Here is a 20880-nt window from a genome sequence, read left to right on the forward strand (position 1 = left end):
AACGGGGAAGGAAATGGTCCATCTCACCAACCTGCAATTCTTCAGCTCGAAGCCTTTTATCCAAAACATCCATGTCCCACTAGCACTCAGCTAATCAAAAGATAAATAGGAGGAAAAAAAAATGGCTTTGTGTTGCAGAAGACTAGGAGGAGCTAAGAGCAGTGTTATCGTTGTTGCAGGGTCGGTGTGAGAAACTAGAATGAAGAGCGATGGATTCAAAGGTGGAACTATGGTTTTCAATGGAGAAGAAGACAACACCAATGGTGAAGGAAACGGTGGTAAAAGATTGAGCTTGAAGAAAGGACAAACTGTTGGTGGTGGCAAGCGAAAGAAAAATGAAAACTTTGTTGGTTTTGAGAAGAAGAACCCAACAATTCAGTTTGCTAGAGAATCTGTTGATGGAATTAAGAAGACCCCAATTCGGGTATCTAACGGAAGATCATCCATGGAACTTTGCAAGGATTTGAGCTTGTTTGTTGATAATGATATTAATAAGACTCCATTTCAGATCAAGAAAGGAGCTGCTAAGTGTGTTGACATGAAGAAGCAAAGATCTGGGGTTCTTACAAGGACTGGAAAAACTAATGGAAATGGAAATGAAGGGAATTCAGTCCAATTGAGGAGGCCGAAATCCGAGGGAAATGAAGATTTGGGTTTGGATTCCATTGAAGAAAATGAGAATAATCCATTTGAAACAGACAAAAATAATGAAGGACTCGCTGTTTGCCAAGAGAAAATCATTTCAAGCTGTGCAAACAATGGAGATACGGTCAAATCATCACCTGAATCGTTGCTTCTTGATGATGGTGATGGTGTTGAAGATGATGAAGAATTTTATGAAGATCAGATAGAGGAAGAGGAGGAATTTGAAGCTGGAAATGAAAACAAAAGCTTTGACATCAAGGAAATGAATGTACAAGATGATAAGCTTGCCAAAATTGCTATTAATGAAGTGAAATCACCAGAAGAAAAGGGTAGCAAATTTGTTAATGGAGTGAAGAAACTCAGCCAATTCCATAACAAAACTACAACTTTTTCTTCAACAGTGAATAAGCAGCCTCCACCAGTAGTAAAGATTGCTACTTCAGTTTACACCACTCCTACAAAATCTAAACCTTGTAAGCATTTTCTATGCTCTGTTTGAGAATTTTGAGATTAAAGATTGTTGTTTTCTTTGATCTTAACCAGTTTGATTCAGTTGCAGCCTCAGATGATTACCATTACCAGACATTCCCACAAACTCAGAACAAATTGCAGAACATAGGCAAGGAAGATCAATGAATTTATGTTCTTGTTGAATTCTTATTCATCTTCTTGTGTGTGTGAGTTTAACTCTTTGTTAATCTTTCAGTTGATTTAGTAATGTGGAGAGACATATCGAAATCGGCATTGATCTTCGGGATCGGAACATTTATCACGATCTCATCCTCTTACACACAGGATCTCAACATCAGGTCTCACTAAAACACTTCATCTGTCTTAAAAAAAATTCCATTACTAAAAACCTTGTTTTGGTCAATGCTTTTTGCAGCTTTATTTCTGTAATTTCTTATGTGGGACTTGTTTACCTTGCTGCAATGTTCCTTCACAGATCAATCATCTGCAGGTAAACCCACTGCTAAACATCAGATGCCATTAATGTTCATCAAATCAATCAGTTTTAATCCAGTTTTTAAAACCCTGATTTGTTTTTACAAACAATGCCAGGGGAGTTATGGAAATAGATGAATCAAGCTGTGTGGTTGGAGAAGAAGCAATTTGGTTACTTGAATTGTTTCTTCCTTACTTGAATGAGTTCCTATCAAAGCTCAAGGCACTCTTTTCTGGTGATCCTGCAACTACAATGAAGGTAAATTTTCATGCTTTTTTTTTCTGCCATTTGTGATTCATCTTTAGCATTGAGGAACAAGATGGAAAAAAGAAGTTGATGATCAATTGGATCAATTTCCAGTTGGCGTTGCTGCTGTTTGTTTTGGCTAGGTGTGGCAGCTCTATAGCCATCTGGAAAATGGCTAAACTGGGTAAGTTGTTATTATTAATTATTGAAAAATCATCAATTTTGCCTTCCAATATTTTTGAAGCACTCGAACTTTTGGGAAAAAAATCAATTAAGTCCTTAATTTTTATATCTAAAAAAATCGAGTAAATGAAAGGTCTGATATTTTTTAGCACCCTGAAGTTGCGTTAAGTTCCTTTGTTAACCGAGGCTTGGTTGTGGTAAATCTCAGGGTTTTTCGGGGTTTCCATAGTTCCAAAACTCTGCTCGTATTCAGTGACCCCATCTGAGATGTGCTTCGTCTCATTAAGCTAATTGCTGTTTGAATCATTTGATCTTTACATTTAATTATTTTGAACATCTTTTCTAAATTTATGGATTTCAACATGAAATGTCTCATGAGTAAGGATCTAAATGCTTGTGAGGACCAATACATGTGCTAATGGGAGTGAAATGATAAAAAGAAATTCACCATCTAAGACGGGAATGAAAATGATGCTGTTTTATGAACATTTAGTTATTGTTTTTTTTGTGCGTAGGATAGCCATCATAGTGGTTAACAAAGATTATTTGTTTCATTGTCATTTTCTCGTTTGCCTATTGGGGATGGTGGGGTGGTTAAAAGGTTAGTTTAGCCAAGTTTGGTTTAAAATAAAAAAGTTAAAGAATATTAGAAATTTTTTATTCAAAAAAGTTTTACTACTGACAGGGACGGAGAGACTATAGCAATTCAAGTGGATAAAATAAACTCAAATTAAAAGATTTAATTTGATATTTACTCATATTTTTTAAATAATAAAAAATGGAGGGCATTGGCTCCGAGGTGAAATATAATTTCGTTTTTGATTACAAAGATCATTATAGGAACAATCCTTTTAACTGATTGAAAATTTAATCTTATCTAAGAAAATTAGTATTTCATCTCACTAAATCAAGTTATTCTCGGTCTTACACGTTAAAACTCAGTCAATTAATGAAGAAAATGTTGGTTTGATTAATTATTATTATTATTATTTAAAAAAACTATGTGAAAATGAAGGAAAGTTTGGGATTGGACGCTTTCGTGATGCATGGGACTCATGCACGCATAAAAGGGCTATGGCAATGGCCATCTCACCCTGGTTTGGAACCTATGCTCAACTGTTGCTCGCATTTGGGCCGGTAAGAAAAAACTGAAAATCGTTAGACAATGATCGTAATTTAGACCCATCAGATATCTTGTTTTAATATTTTTTTTTCTCATTGGTGTAAAACTGTGTAGCATTCATGCTATTCGTGGCCCTCCGGTACTATCAGCATGGTGGAGGTGTTGAGGCAGACGGTGATGTGCCCGCAAGTGAAGAGGCATGGGAAGGACCGACGGGAAACCAGATAAAGAGGTTAGGGCATCTAAAGTAGAATCAGTTGAAATTAATAAAGGATCCTAGTGAGGCTATATTAGGTTCTTACATGCATCACGTTCATTGTCTTCAAGTTGACTAACGTTTTTTTCTTTTAGTAATTATAAATAGTTTTATAGTAAATTTCTTTTCTTTTTGGGCTGTAAATATGCATGTTTGGCTCATGCGACTTTATTAGTCAACAAGTCCAAGAGGCCAGCAGGCTAGTAAATAAACAAGTCATATAATTCAATGCTTGAGCATCCATATTTCAAATATATATATATATATATATATATATATATGTGTGTGTGTGTGTGTGTGTGTGTGTGTGTATAACCATCATATATAAATAAACAAGTTATATAAAAACTCATTCCATTATATATAAATGACCTAGCAGAACCCAAATAAACACATTTGACATCCCAAGAACCTCATACATGCATATACAGATATATAACCTGAAATATTACTGTAACTTTGTGGAATAAAGTTTATGGAAAAGTGGTGTAACTTTGGTTTAACTAGGAAAATTTCATGGAATATTTAACAATGTCGATCACGTGCATGTCCACAACTTTGAAACATAAGCCAGATCAAATTCTCATGGTGAGCAACTCACAATTATCGGTGTTTCAGCCGGTACAACATATCTTTTGCCGGATGTGAGGAATTCCTGTCATCAGGAGAATCAAAAGAACGGAGGAAGCAAAAACAAATGTAAAACTAAACAAGAAGATTAAATATGGCTTAGGAACTTACCCATGATCAATGGTCATGTAAATTTTCACTATTTCTTCTTTTAAATAATAATTCATCATTACCTTCAAAAAGAAAAAAAATAAAAACCATCTTCCTAGGTCTTGTGCAAATATAAGTGACCTCCGAATAATACTAGGACGAGACTGCTGAAAAATGCCGACCTAATTGCATAGTTGACGAAGCTTGGAGGACTTAATGGCACAATTGGATAAATGGGAGAGCAAAGTGCCCACGGCGAGAATAGAACTCATACCCTTTAAGGGAAATGGCATGTAATCCCCTTAAAGGGCTCGAGTTCTATTCCAATGCCCTACACGATCTTCGGACCGTGCTCTCCCCCTCCAAGGCAACCTTCAGGACTGTTACAGGTTAGAGAGACAACATCTTGAACTTTTCAAGACAGTGCTGTCCCGAGAATACAATACCTGGTTGTTGAGGGTTTCAACTGACCATGCGATCGGAAGATACCTCAACAATTATGAATTAGGGCAAAATGTTCTCGTATGCCAATGCAGTTGTTAAATTATAAAGATCTAAAACGGCAATAAGTTTTCCGTAGGAATAATTTGGATTCACCCAAAATTTCTCAAGTTATGTACAGTTGTACACTGTCAATTTCTGCCATATATCACATTGTTAACCTTCCTCAAACATAAAGAATTCCAAATCCCAATTTCTACTCCTAGTATTCAACAACTGATTTTCAAGTCAAACTATCCAAGATAAGAATCTAATTAACTGACCATGGTTGTCTTAATTGTTATTCATATTAGCCCCTTTATCATACATTTAAATCTAGGGTAACATGTTCGAGAGACTGATAAATGAAAATCACTAATGCTTTGAATCGAACATAGATGTAAAGGATACTTCATGCACTAAAATATGGTGTTCACAATCTTAAAGAGAAATGTGAATGGAGTCACAGAAAATAACAACTAAGAGAGTTACCAAAGTGTTATACCCTCCATTCCGGAGGTATTGCTCCAGATCAAGCCTCCATAATCAATAAGAATAGCCCAACAGTGAGCCAGCTCAGGGCATACCTCCGACCACAGGCCACACTTTCAACTATTGTTCACCAATGAAATAGTTAACAAATAGGACAGCTTGATGGAGACGGTCATTTCTCTACCGAACAACTAATAAACTAAGACCATATCAGATCCTTATCTGTTTTCTCTAAAGAAATCCTCTCCTTTTTTAGGTCTCTGGAAAGTGGGCTTCCGCCCAAATCAAAACGGAAGAACCATGACTGGTCGACCAACTCACCACCGTCTTCAAACAACATGTCCACCTTAAACTGCCACCTAGCTCACACGTTGTGCATCAACACAAAATATAGTGATGGATCCTATTGGTAGTTAAACTCTAAACTGAACTTTTTAGAATCCTTTCTAGCCTTCATAATTTATAAACTTTACCCGAATATGAGGAAGGATACATAAAATTATATAGATAAATTCAAACAAAATGTGCCAAAATAACTTCCATCGATCTCATTCTACCTATCAAGCTTATTGAAACTAAGATTTACTAGCACAAAAATTAACCTTGTCGGATCACTAATTTCAATCATATCTGATTATGAAAGAGAATCTAAAATCTTTTGCTACAAATTTTCAATTACTTGAACACATACCCTCTATATTTAATCTTTAAGATATTCATGAATGCTCAAGAGAAACCTCAAGATCTGCTCCAATATAAAGGGAGACATATCTCAAGTTCAAGCCAAAGTCACATTGCATGGTCATAGACAACAATGTGTTCCCTTCATTGGACTCGTTAAAATTCGTTTCTTTGTCTCGAAATATGCCGTCATTTAAAGCTCAAGGATATTATATACTATACAAGTAATTCATGAATGTAATTGTAAGCTTAACGGTTACAGGTTGCTAACCATTTACATACCAATTGGTGGGGATTTTAATAAGTGAAGGAAGTCTAAACCACAAAACAGGTTTAAAATCTTGATTCAAGCACAAGGAAAAGACCTCTCCGTCTACATTGGTAAGACCAAACTCTTCATGTAATCACATAAAATTTAAACAATATATATCCATGTGTGTGCCTGTGTGTATATATATATATATATATATCAAACGAAAAGCAAGCTGTGAGAAAATTAAAATGGTTACCTGGATGGTACTACAAATGTATAATTGAAACAGTTCGTTGCTTGACAATGGCAAACACTATAAATATATTAGAAAAACCAGATTTCATAAAATTAGAGGAAAATCCCATGAGTGAATGAAATACTAGCCTGGATCTGGAAATTTCCTGCTGCCATTCGTTCAATGATGAAAAGGATAGTGCAGGTTTTTGCAGAACAACGATTAAAAAAAAGATGACTTTCCTATTGCTTTTCTTGCTTATCTCAAAACAGATGAACAAAACCCTCAAAAATCAGAGCAAGATTTAGGGTAAGAAACTAAGAAATAGTACCTTGCACGATTTTCCTTTCAGATAAGAACAGTAAGCAGGTGTACTATCATCTAAGAAGCATTTCGTCCTCTCTTCAAGGAAAAAGGACCATCAACTGTCACGCTTTCTTTCAAAGTTTCCATCACAGAATTCTTGTTATTTTAATAATTTTAAATATTCCCAAGGAAAAGAGAATAACGGAATACTAAACGGCAGAAAAATAATAGTACTAGTACTGTTGATATCGGTCTCGGTCATAAAGTCCTCGGAGGATTTGTGATGACATGCAGAAGAAGATGATGATGAAGAACTGTGGTTGTTTATATGTAAATATTGTGATTTTTAGCGGGGAACACAGTACAAAGAGCTGGATTAGCCGACAGGAGAGAAGTGAACAACCACGGACAAAGGTATGCCTTTAGCATACAATCGCCTGCGATTGCTCACTCTCTCCTGTCAGTCTCCCCTTGTTTACTGCATGTTCTTCTTCGCAAGCGATCATCCAACCCTCTAAACCTGGAAAAGAAGAAGAAGAAAAGTATTAAATATACCCTCGTCAGATAGCTCCTTCAAATATAAAGATCTGAAACCATATCTTATTTTCCATTTTAAGATGAGAAAAAAAGGGGAAGAAAGAGTTATGATTTTCTCTTTAATCCAACGAATCCTTACCAGAAAGACCCAAAAGCCTTAATTGCATCATATTTTCCATTCAAAACCCAAACCCGTCTTAAGAAAAGAACCCTCTTTCTCTTCACTTTCTCTTTAGATTTCCCCAGGCCTCCAGCTGCTGAATATGGCAATGGCAACTCACTTTTGGATTTCATTACCCTGCTTCATTTCCCCATTCCAAAAGGAGAAGATAAAGGACATTAAAGAGACAAGTACAAATTTTGTTTTGAAAACCGTCAAAAGGTAACGGGTTACTAAGAAATGGTGGGATCATAAATTTAATAAGATGTTTAACAAAGTTGGTTAAGCGTTAATTGAAATGTTACTGAAAATAATGTTTCAGGTGGAAAATATGAAGAAATATTAAAAAAATTGATAACCGATAAACTTCGTTTATTGGTAAGTATCGGTAATGTGCACAGAAATATCGATATATATAGTAATATATAAAAAAAAGTAAAGAAAATCGGTTAAAAGCATACATGTATCACAACCTTTATAAGTATACGTATAAAATTATCGATACTTTAGTAATTTAAAATAATTGCAATAAAAGCGCATATATAGTATCGATATGTACACACATGTATCGATACATGACAATATAACATGTTGAAATTTGATAAATCCGGTTTCAATTTGAAAAAACCGGTAAAGAGCTACCGGAATTGTTGAAATTTGTATCGATACGTTTATAAGTATATGTATCAAAATATCGGTACTTTAAGAATTTAAAAGAATTGCAATAATAGATGTTATTACTTTAAAGTGTATCGTTACACATATATAAAACATCGATATTTAGAATTTTGAAACATATTACTTTAAAGTAATAGGTAAATTAACAATGTACACGGTAAACGTTTCTACCGGTATAATGAAAATAGGTGTAAATGTCCATATTGTCATATAAGTATCGATATTTAAAATTTCAAAACCTATTACTTTAAAGTAATAGGTAAATTAATAATGTAAATGGTAAAAGTCTATCGGTATATTGATAATATGCGTAAATACCAAGTATCGATACTTTTATATAGGTATGGATACGTTTATTCCAGTATGTTTCTTAAACAATTTGCACATAAAATATATCGATACACATATATAAAGTATCGATACTTAGAATTTCAAAACCTATTACTTTAAAGTAATAGGTAAATTAACAATGTAAACGGTAAAAGTCTATCAGTATATTCATAATAGGCGTAAATATCAAGTATCGATACTTTTATATAGGTATAGATACTTTTGTTCGAGTATGCTTCTCACAATTTACACGCAAAAATATATCGATACATATATATAAAGTATCGATACTAATAATTTTGAAACCTAATACTTTAAAGTAATAGGTAAATTAACAATGTACACGGTAAATTTTTCTACCGGTATAATGAAAATAGACGTAAATGTCCAAGTATTGATATGTCATATAAGTATCGATACTTATAATTTTGAAACCTATTACTTTAAAGTAATAGGTTAATTAACAATGTAAACGGTAAAAGTCTACCGATATATTGATAATAAGCGTAAATACTAAGTGTTGAACCATATTTTATAATGTTTTGATATAACAAATTAAGGAAAAATATTTTTGGACTTAATTGAATTTGTTCAAAGTTTTCAAAAATAATTTAAAGTTCATTAAACTAGAATTTGAGCAAAAATTGTTTTTCTGTGTACGTAGTACCGATACTGTTCTTACAGTATCGGTTTTATATGAACAATATTGATATCGTTCATGTGGTACCGATACCAAAGGTAAGAGAAGCGTCAATACTCTCTAAGTAGTATCAATACTACCAGTTGTTTTCCAAATTGCTCAAATTCTAGAATGTAAAATAGGTATCGATACTCAAAGGGGTACCGATACTACTTTACACAGTGATATTGATACCATGAAGCATATTATCGATAATGGTCAAGCCCAATGGTCTTCAACAACTAGTTTATTTAAATATTACAAAGGTAGTATCGATACTATCGTTACTCCCTGTCCTGGGCAATTTTATTTTGCAGAAAATTAATCTCCAACGGCTCCAAAACATCCCCAACGACCACAAACTCATTCCAATGGATAAAAACAAGTTGAGGACACTTGAAGAAGGTTGGACAACACCTATCCAAGCAATCAAACAAAAGAGAATAGTTTTTCATTCTTATTTTCCTTTCTCTTGTAAATATTAGTGTTTTAACAAACTAATTAAATTCTTGTAAACATCTTCCTTTTGAGAAGTTTTTCTTGTTTACATTTCTTATCCTTTTGTAAAGTGGAGTGGTTCTAAGTTAGTATTTGAAAAGATAGGGAGTTCTAAAAGGTTATCTCTTTGTCCGGGAAAAAGAAAGAACAAATTAGTGAATTTGTTAGAAAATCCTCAGTGAAGAGCTAAGGTTGTGGATGTATAATTGGTTGAGAAGTCGAACCACTATAAATCCTTGTTCAAATTGTTTCATCTTTTTACTCCTTACTCCCTAAACTCAAAAAACCAATGCACCCCCTCTTGGCAAATTATTCGGTTGATCAATTTGAGTTTCATAGAATCCCAACACCAAATATCGATACATTTATATAGGTATGAATATTTTTATTCTAATATGATTCTCAAACAATTTGCATGCAAAATGTATCGATACACATATATAAAGTATCGATACCTATTACTTTAAAGTAATAGGTAAATTAACAATGTAAACGGTAAAAGTCTACTGATATATTGATAATAAGCATAAATTTCAAGTATCAATATTTTTATATAGGTATAAATACTTTTATTCCAGTATGTTTCTCAAAGAATTTACACGCAAAATGTATCGATACATATATATAAAGTATTTATACTAATAATTTCAAAACCTATTACTTTAAAGTAATAGGTAAATTAATGTACAGGGTAAACGTTTCTACCGGTATAATGAAAATAGACGTAAATGTCCAAGTATCGATACTGTCATATAAGTATCGATACTTATAATTTCGAAACATATTAATTTAAAGTAGTGGGTTAATTAACAATGTAAAATGTAAAAGTCTATTGATATATTGATAATAGGCGTAAATACCAAGTATTAATACTTTTATATAGGTATGAATACTTTTATTCTAGTATACTTCTCAAATAATTTGCACACAAAATGTATCGATACACATATATAAAGTATCAATACTAATAATTTTGAAACTTATTATTTTAAATTAATAGGTAAATTAACAATGTACACGGTAAACGTTTCTATCAGTATAATGAAAATAGGCGTAAATGTCCAAGTATCGATACTGTCATATAAGTATCGATATTTATAATTTCGAAACCTATTACTTTAAAGTAATAGATAAATTAACAATGTACACAATAATATGTTGATAATATTGAAAACAATTTAAGTAATTAACATATTTGATTATCGTTGGATTTGTAAGACCTCATTAGCTTTAAACAGACGTTACCTATTACATTAAATAAGCGATATTTGTTATGTTATTATGGTTTATAATGTTTTCAGTAATTAACCTATTTTATTATCGTCGGATTTCTAAGGCTCTATTAGCTTAAACTTTTGTAACATTTTAGGCGCTACATAATATGTTAATAATATTGAAACCAAATTAAGTAATTAACCTATTTTGTTATCGTCGGATTTCTAAGGTCTTATCAGCTTTAAATAGACGCTACATATTATATTAAATAAGCGCTACTTGTTATGTTATTATAGTTGATAATATTTCCAATAATTAACCGGTATGTTAAAGTTATTTTTTTAGCGCATTTTATATACAATAATGATATTGTCGGTTATTATCATTATTATTACCAACATAAATAATATTCCCGCTGAAAACATATAACATTTAAGATAACGCTTTTAATCGATCACCTATTTAATCAGTCATGTCATTTTTTTTCGTATTTTAACCGCCTAACTGTATAACCGAAGGGTAACCAATGAATTTTATCTACTAAATCACTTGTCCGATCATTGCTCGCACGAAGTCAAAATTCCCCCTGTCTACTCTAATCTTATCTATTTTGCCAAAAAGCACAATAAAATGATAAAGACCGCACATACTTTTTCCCTAAATTATTATTTAGTATAATGTCAATAAAACGACGTCAAATATATTTTTTAAGTAATTTTTTTTAAACAATACTTTGGTATTATCTTACTTTATGCAAGTGGATCATTCCATTGTTGAAGAATTTTGTAGGTGGATTTAAATGGTAAATAGAAACCAAGGCAAGGCCATGCAAGTTGGTGGTTGTCGATGATTGACATGCAAAGATTGTAGTCTTCGGATTGCTTGCAGACAGCCAGACTCTATCAATCAACGCACGATCGCCATTGCAGACATCGAAGGAGATTGTTGCTAGGAAAGTTATAGTTGTTAGGAAATAAACGAGTACAACAAGTAATTTCCCTATAACCAGATTAGTGAGAATGCGAAATAAAAGCAGAAAAATAATACCCGAAAAATTGATAACGGAGTTCAGCCAATTGTGCTTACGTCTCCGAACTGCTGCAGATCTTTTACTAAGAGAGAAAATTTACAGGTGTTTACAAAACACTCACTACTCACAAGAAAGCTCTCTAGTATTGGAAGGAAGAAATAATTTTTGGATGATTTTGAAGCTAAATGAGCTAGGGTATTTATAGTTGAAACTTAGGGACTAATCTTTGAAAATACCCTAAAGTTCAATGGCTCAATTTTGTAATTATCCCTATTACAAAATAATAATAAAAAATCAGCCTTTTAGCAGCCCCCTTGTTGACCATAATAACAGCCGCCGGCTGCTAATATGTTTAACAATCTCTCACTTGAAGACTGGTTTTAATCTGTCTTCACACCTCGATCAATGCAGCAGCTTTTCTAGTCTTGTTATTCTAGCATGCCAACTGAAGTTGAACACAACTTCAGTTTTTCCGTGGTCACCGTCTTTGTCAACATGTCTGCCGGATTTTGAACTCCACTAATCTTTTCAAGTTTCAAAATCCCATCTTCAGAAGAGACCGAATAAAATGATATCTCAATTGTATGTGCTTCGTCCTGGAATGAAAAGAAGGATTTTTTGCTAGATGGATAGCACTTTGACTGCCGTAATACAAGACATTGTTTTCTTGTTTCTTCCCTAACTCTTCCAAGAAACTTTGGAGCCAAACCATCTCCTTGCTGGCTTCTGTAACAGCGACATATTCTGCTTCAGTTATGGAGAGAGCAACTATCTTCTGTAGTTGAGAAATCCAACTCACTGCAGTTCCTCCGAGAGTATAGACATACCATGTAGTGCTTCTTCTGATGTCGACATTTCCGGCTAAGTCAGCATCTACATAGCCTATCAGTATCGTATCTCCACCTTTGAAACAAAGTGTTTTGTTTGTGGTACACCGCAGATATCTGAGGATCCATTTGACTGCTTCCCAGTGTACCTTGCCTGGATTATTCATGTACCTGCTAACAGCTCCCACTGCATGAGCAATATCTGGTCTAGTACAAACCATGGCATACATGAGACTTCCAATTGATGAGGCATACGGCACCTTCACCATGTGTGCTCATTCTTCCTCCGTCTTTGGTGACTGTTCTTTGGAGAGTCTGAAATGAACACCTAAAGGTGTACTTACTGGTTTAGCATCTTGTATGTTGAACCTGGAGAGTACTTTGTTGATGTACTCATCTTGTGATAACATCAAAGTCCCCGACTTTGTGTCTCTCTTGATCCTTATCCCAAGAATCTGCTTTACCCAGATCCTTCATAGAAAACTGCTTCGACAATTTTTGCTTCAAGTGTATAATCTCTTGCATGTCTGAGCCTGCAACGAGCATGTCATCAACGTACAACAATAAAATAATGAAGCTATTATCAAACCTCTTGATGTAGCAACAATGGTCTGCTTGACATCTGGTAAAACCATTGTTATCCATGAAACTATCAAACTTCTTGTACCACTATCTAGGAGCTTGTTTTAAACCATACAAGCTCTTCTTTAACCTGCATACCAGGTTTTTCTTGTCTGCCTCTATGAAGCCTTCTGGCTGTCTCATATAGATTTCTTCCTCCAAATCACCATGAAGGAAAGTTGTCTTTACATTTAACTGCTCAAGATGTAAATTCTCTACAGCTACAATTTTCAACACCAGTCTGATTGTGGACAGTTTTACGACTGGAGAGAAAATTTCATTGTAGTCAATACCTTCTTTTTGCTGAAACCCTTTGACAACCAATCTTGCTTTGTAGCGTTTGCTCCCATCATGCTCTTCTTTGATCTTGTAAATCCACTTATTGTGGAGCGCTTTCTTGCCTGGTGGTAATTCAGCATTGCTTCATCATAACACTCTGGTTCACCATTGTCAGTCAGCAACAAGTAGTGCAAAGAAGGCGAATAACGTTGGATTGGTTTAGAAATTCTGGAGGAGCGTCTCAGTTCTGGTGTACGTGGTTCTTCTTGAACTGCTTCAGGATTGATCTGAACATCATTTCCAGAAATCTCCTCGAACTCAGCAAATTCCTTTATTTCAGCTTCGGTATTGGAGCTACTTGATTCTATGGTTGACCTGTCTTTGTACATCACATTCTCATTGAAAATGACGTCTCTGCTTCTGATGATCTTCCGATTTTCATAGTCCCAAAATCGGTAACCGAACTCATCACCACCATAACCAACAAAGACACATTTGTTGGACTTGGCATCAAGTTTACTTCTTTCAGCAGAGTTTATGTGTACATAAGAAATACAACCAAACACTCTTAAGTGTGAAAGGTTTATTTCTTTCTTGCTCTAAGCTTCCTCTGGTATTCTGCCATCCAAAGGAACTGAGAGCCCACGGTTGATCAGGTAAGCTGCAGTGCTGATAGCTTCAGCCCATAGAAATTTGAGCAATCCGGCATGTATCCTCATGCTTCTGGCACGTTCATTCAGAGTTATATTCATGCGCTCTACTACGACATTCTGCTGCGGTGTTATGGGAACTGTTGTCTCCATCTTGATCCCATTATTTGCGCAGAAATCTCTGAATCTATTGTCTCTGTATTCTCCTCCATTGTCAGACCTCAACCGCTTGACTTTCAAACCAGTCTCATTTTCCACCATGGCCTTCCATTTTCTGAAGGTATCAAAGACTTCTGATTTCTTCTTCAGAAAATAAACCCACACCTTCCTTGTTGAATCATCGATGAAGGTGACATAAAATAGTGAGCCTGCAAGAGATGGAACTGGGGATGGTCCCCATACATCAGTATAAACCAATTCTAACCTTTCTGCCTTGGGAGTCTTGCCAATCTTTGCAAATCTGACTTTCTTTTGTTTGTCAAAGATGCAATCCTCGCATAGTCCGACATCTACATTCTTTAGATCCGGCAGCTTCCCTTTTGACAAAAGTATTTTCATCCCTTTCTCGCTCATATGGCCAAGCCTTTGGTGCCATAGGTTTGATCTTCCATCAGCATCTGCTGCAGCAATGATATTTTCTAAGTTTGAGGTTACATAGAGAGTACCAGTCTTCTTACCACGAGCAATGACGAGTGCTCTTTTTGTAATCTTCTATTCACAGCCTGAAAAAGTTGTACTATAACCTTCTCCATCAAGCTGTCCTACAGAAATCAGATTTCTTTTGAGGCCAGGAATATGTCTCACTCCTGTCAGCTTCCAGGTGGTCTGGTTTGGCAACTTTAGTCGGATGTCTCCTTTTCCGAAGATCTTCAAGGTTTCATCATCATCTAGTTGAACCTTCCCAAAAATCACCACTAGCATAGTTCTCCATGATTTCTTGGCATGGGGTGGAGTGGAAAGATGCCCCTGAATCTATGATCCATGATTCAATCGGACTGTTGACGCTTAGAATCATGGCATCACCTGTCTCCTCTGTCACGTTAGCAGATTCCTGTGCGCCGATATTTTTCTTCAGTGCTCGGCAATCTCTTTTAAAGTGACCCTTCTTGCCACAATTATAACAGGTAAAATCTTTCTTTCCCGTTCTGGATTTTCCCCGTCTGGATTTCGATCTGCCATGATTTGAATTTCTTTCTGAAGTTCTCCCTCTGGACTCCATGTGCAAGGCTGAGGAGGTTGATGCTTCACCCGATTCTCTCCGTCGAATTTCTTCGCTCAGTACCAGATCCCGAACATCGTCGAATTTCAATTTACTATTTCCCGACGAGCTGCTAACTGTTGTAACAGTTGCATTCCAACTGTCTGGTAGAGATGATAAGAGAATTAAAGCTCGAACTTCATCATCGAATTCAATTTCCACTGAACTCAACTGGGTTGTGATTGTGTTGAGTTCATTTAGGTGTTGTGTCATCGATGCCCCTTCCGTCATCCGCAAATTGAATAATCGCCTCATCAAGTGAACTTTGTTTGAGGCCGATGGCTTCTCATACATACTGGAGAGAGCCGCCATAAGACCGGTCGTGGTCTTTTCCTTTGCTATGTTGAAAGCAACATTGCGGGACAACGTCAGTCGGATAACTCCGAGGGCTTGTCTGTATAGAAGAGCCCAGTCTTCATTCTTCATGCCCTCTGGTTGTTTTCCTGAGAGAGGTTGATATAGATTTTTCTGGTACAAAAAATCTTCAATTTGCATCTTCCAAAAGCCAAAGTCCGCACCATCGAACTTTTCAATTTTCACTTTCCTTTCGTCTGCAGCCATCGCTCCCACTCGAATCTGGTTTCTTTGGATCGTTTCTGACAATTCTTGCGAACCACCATGTATTAGAACACCTCCGTCGACAAATTCGTATCGCCGACAAAATTTTTACTATTCACGAAATTCACTATTCATGTGACTAATAATGAATAGTAACCTCGCAAAAATTGACAAAATTCACAACCAAAAGCTCTGATTACCAGTTGTTAGGAAATAAACTCAGTATAAGAAGTAATTTCCCTATAACCAGATTAGTGAGAATGCGAAATAAAAGCAGAAAAATAATACCCGGAAAATTGATAACAGAGTTCAGCCAATTATGCTTACGTCTCCGGACTGCTGCAGATCTTTTACTAAGAGAGAAAATTTACAGGTGTTTACAAAACACTCACTACTTACAAGAAAGCTCTCTAGTATTGGAAAGAAGAAATGATTTTTGGATGATTTTGAAACTAAATGAGCTAGGGTATTTATAGTTGAAACTTAGGGACTAATCTTTGAAAATACCCTAAAGTTCAATGACTCAATTTTATAATTATCCCTATTACAAAATAAAAAAAAACCAGCATTTTAAGCAACCTCTTAGCAGCCCCCTTGTTGACCATAATAACAGCCGCCGGCTGCTAATATGTTTAACAATCGCCATGCGAGAGAAACAGTTCAAGGACTTCGAAGGAGATTGTTTGTTTTGGCGATCAAGGCACGATCGCTTTTCCTTCTATTTTTATTGATACATTTGAATCAATTCAAAAATAAATAATAACCCAAATTTATGCACTCTCTCAATTATGTCTTGCAAAATTCATTTAGAAATATAAAAGGGTACGATAACCATCCAAAGCAGCAACCAAAACTCAAACGAAATTCGTCTGTGTTTCAGCAAATTAACAATCGGTTCATCATCTTTTAGGAGGTGCTTGTTAGGACCAAGCCTAGTTAATCTTTGACTTGACAAGACTTGGGTAAAGTTCCATATATGGAGTTCCTATTTTTTTTTATTAGGAAAATTACCCTAAAGAACAATTTTTAGGAAAATGAATATTTTGGAAGTTAATTCTTAAAAGAAAATAATAGATAACGATATTTATTCAAAAATAAACGTTACATTAGAAATGTCATATATATCTAAAAAAAGTATAAAAACATTTTATCTATAAAACAAAGCCTTTCAATCAGTAGGCCTGGGTTTTTATTTTCTTATTAAATATTACTGAGTTTCACTTAATAGAGGGATAAATCAACGTTAAATCTTGAATTAAAGGATTATTTTAATTTGATCCATGATTTTTTTTATCTACATTGGTACTTGAATTCTGATCTTCGACACTTTAAGTACTTTTGATGATGTGATATTATCTCAAAGTGTAACATCTTCAAAATAAAATGGGAAAATTTGTCAAATTCAGAGAATAACGTGAACCAAAATAAAATTCAAAGACTAAATTAGAAAAAATATGCGAAGCTCAAGGATTAATGCTGACCAAAATAAAGCACAGGAACTAAGTGGGGGGGGGAAATACCAAGTTTAAGAACTAATACATGAGTCGAAGAAACATATGATGTGGACATACAATGGTTTTACCATCAACTAAATGCACATCAATTGAAAAGAAACAAGAATGTAGCATACTTGAGAAACACCAAGCAGTTCAGATCATTGCAACGGATTTGGGAAATGATAATACTTCTTGTTGTTTATTATAAAAAAATCCTTAAATGACAAAAAGAACACAACAGACTTCTACCAAAGTAAACCGATCCTCCAACCGCTTAATCCTTGTGCTGCTGAACAACTTCGACTGCCTCATGTTGCTCGCCATAATCCTGCAGGAAAAAGATGATGAACCAGAACAATCTTAAATACGTCCTAAGAATGTCGTAATTGTTGATGATATCATGAGACAATGCAGCTAATCTAAAATGAAAAACATGGCAAACCGGATAAAAATGGATTGATTGAACAATATTGTGCGAGTTAGACAGAATGCATTTCCATGTATATACGTTCATACCTTGACAACTACGCAAGAGCAGCCAACTACCTTCCTTGCTTTCCCCTCGGAATCTATCTTACACAACTACACCCAGATACAAAGCGCAACCAGCATTCAGAATAAAAGTAATCTCGTTCAATTTGGTGGCATAAGTTTGTAATAATATTCACCGGTGATTAAGGTAGTCAAAGTGGTCTCTTTGTGCATGTAAAATCGTAGAATGATCAATGAAATTTTACTTACACCAGCCCACTCGCCCAGAGTTTTTGAACTAGGCGCACGTAGCACTTTAACATTATGATCAGCACAAAGTGCCTTGACCAGTTTAACATAATCTGGCTGGTCACAGTCCTCAGCCAAAACACAAAGATGTGCGTTGTGCTTTTCAATAGCCTTGGCAGCTTCGTGTAAACCACGAGCAAGTCCACCATGAGCTTGAGACTTCCTAATCACAAGGGGCAAGGCTGCATTGATGTCCATTGGCTCGCCAATGGCAGCTGCAACATCAGATGGGGCAGCAACTGCGACTTCCTCTCTGTGAATTCATCAGGCAATAGTACATCATAAATACATTAAAGAATAAAACTGAAATCTAACTGAAATCTCACAAAAGGAACATATCAAGACAGCAGACAGGAGGAAATGAAGGGTTTTGAAAAACTTGTTGCCGAAATCAAACGCTAATTAGACATAATCTCAAACTAAACAAAATGGAAATGTTTTCATGTTTTCTTCAACTACTACATGAATAAAGACAGAAACAGTACGATCAAAAATAAAAACACTAACTAGACTTCCCATTCCCAACAATTCAAAGAACTTAACAAGCAGGAATCATTTGAAAATAAAACACACTGCATTTCGTTCAGCATACAAAAGATACCGAACTAAAGAAAACTAAACCCAATGTTTATATAGTGAAAGCAAATGCAGCTTGAAGTCATAGTGTATGGCGATATTAAAGCAAATCCAGCATACAAATCACTTTTAAGAACATAAATCTAATATTCTACTAGCATGGCCTTAAACCTTTATATGGGAAGAAGCTATCACTTACCCGGACATTTTTAGGCTGAAACTGGGATTAAAGATTTAGCTTCCTGATAAAAGAAAAAAGAAGAAAACCAAAACCAATTTAGCATATATTGATTGGCAAATATAACGCTGAAAACAAAACAAAATGAATGTTTCATTCTTCAATAGCATTAAATCGAAGGAAGAAAAACAAGAGAATAAATTGGCATGAACAAGATTGAGACGCAAGAGGAGATGTTAACCTTAGAGCGCAGAAAATGAAGAGCGGCGAGAGCTATTCTTCTTCAGTTGGGTGGCGGAGGAATTTCGAGGGTTTTTGTGAAGTCGATAGAGATTTATAATGCAACCCTATTTTCTAAAGGGATAAATTACATCAAAGATCCTTAAACTATACTCAAATAAATATTTTAAATATTAAACTTTTAAAAATTATAAAAAATTTATTAAATTTTATTGAACCGTTATAATATAACATTTAAATTTTATCAAACTGTTATAAAATGACCATTGAATTTTTATGCTTATTATAATATTAAAATCACTATTTCCTAATTTTTTAATAAATTAAATAATAATTTTATATTTTTCAAAAATTTAATGATCAAAATAATCATTTAAAATATAATTCAATAATCCGTAATATATTTTCCTGTCAAATCACAACGAATTCATTAATTTAATAATCTTTAATGTACTTCTCCTATCTAAATCACGACGAATTTATTAGTTTCCTATTTAGTTTTATTCACAATTTAACCTCCTAAATTATATTCATGTTAACACTTTAATATAAAAAAAATTAGTGTCTCATTTTGATAAATTAGAACATAATTCCATCAAAATCTATCTTAAAAGTTAACGGATTAATCAAGGCCAAATCTTGAAATTCGCCTTACAACCGGGAAGGCAACCAAACAAAATAATAATGTCAGTATCACTTGTGTTTATCTATACCATCTGTCACACGCCACGTTATGAGTTCCTCTAATTCTTTTAACTCCCTTGACTTTTTGGGTAAAGTGAGACAAATTGATACTTTAGGTACCAAAATGGGTAAAAAAAAAGGTTTTGATGGGGCAAATTTGTAAAGTCCAAGAGGATGGATCCATCTTAACAAAGTTTTGACAAATGACATGCAGGAAGCTTAATTCTTAGAAAATCTGATAATTAAAAGTTGGATTTCTTTGCAATTGAATAAGCAACGTGATCTTTGGGAGTTTAGGTTGGATACTCTTAGCAAAAATGGAATAAAGAAGAAAGAAAACAAGTCCCATGGCAGTGCTGAAAGGAAAGAATTATTAGTGTAGATATGTAAACCCAATAGGTCGATGACAATAGGAATGAAAACAAAAATCATGCTGCAAATGATCCTAAATTCAGCTCAACCATCACCATAAATAAATGAGTGATGTAAATACCCCATATCATGGCATCCCACAACTATCCGGATGCACATTAGTGTCAGATACATACCCTTATCTATCATGAGTACACAAGTAACATATCTACTACCATCACCATACATACTGCCAATGATTCTACATTCAGCTCAATCGTCACCATACATAAATATAAATACCCCATATCATGGCATCATACATATATCTGGACATATGCATGCGGATAAATGAAAAGGCTTCAAAATAATGGAACACGTTAGTGTCAGTTACATACCCATATCTATCATGAGTACAAGTAACATATCTGCTTACCATCACCATAATGCCAATTATTCTACAGTCAGCTCACTCGTCAGCAAACATCAATATAAATACCCCATATCATGGCATCGTACAAATATCCCAACATATGCATTCAAATAAATGAAATGGCTTCAAAATAATGGAACATATTAGTGTCGGATACATACGTGTATCTATAACCTATCACCGCACTTTGAGTACAAGTAACAAAGCTATTACCAATGTGAAGAAAGCTATAAGCATGAATGAACCCTCAAGAAAG

The 20880-nt window shown here is 34.6% G+C and overlaps 1 protein-coding gene and 1 pseudogene across 1 annotated transcript; one reads left to right on the plus strand and one right to left on the minus strand.

The window, feature by feature from the left end:
- LOC120162213 lies at nucleotides 1-3423 on the plus strand (annotated as a pseudogene).
- Nucleotides 3424-17644: 14221 nt separating this feature from the next.
- LOC120161563 (40S ribosomal protein S12-2-like) lies at nucleotides 17645-19207 on the minus strand. Its single transcript, XM_039171790.1, has 5 exons — nucleotides 19158-19207; nucleotides 18938-18980; nucleotides 18124-18415; nucleotides 17899-17964; nucleotides 17645-17710 (listed from the first exon to the last, which is right to left on the minus strand). The coding sequence occupies exons 2-5, from the start codon at nucleotides 18943-18945 to the stop codon at nucleotides 17657-17659; spliced, it is 420 nt and encodes a 139-aa protein (XP_039027721.1). The 5' UTR covers nucleotides 18946-18980; nucleotides 19158-19207; the 3' UTR covers nucleotides 17645-17656.
- Nucleotides 19208-20880: the final 1673 nt, after the last annotated feature.

This window comes from Hibiscus syriacus, unplaced genomic scaffold (assembly GCF_006381635.1).
Source record: "Hibiscus syriacus cultivar Baekdansim isolate YM2019G1 unplaced genomic scaffold, ASM638163v2 tig00111402_pilon, whole genome shotgun sequence".
NCBI lineage: Eukaryota > Viridiplantae > Streptophyta > Magnoliopsida > Malvales > Malvaceae > Hibiscus > Hibiscus syriacus.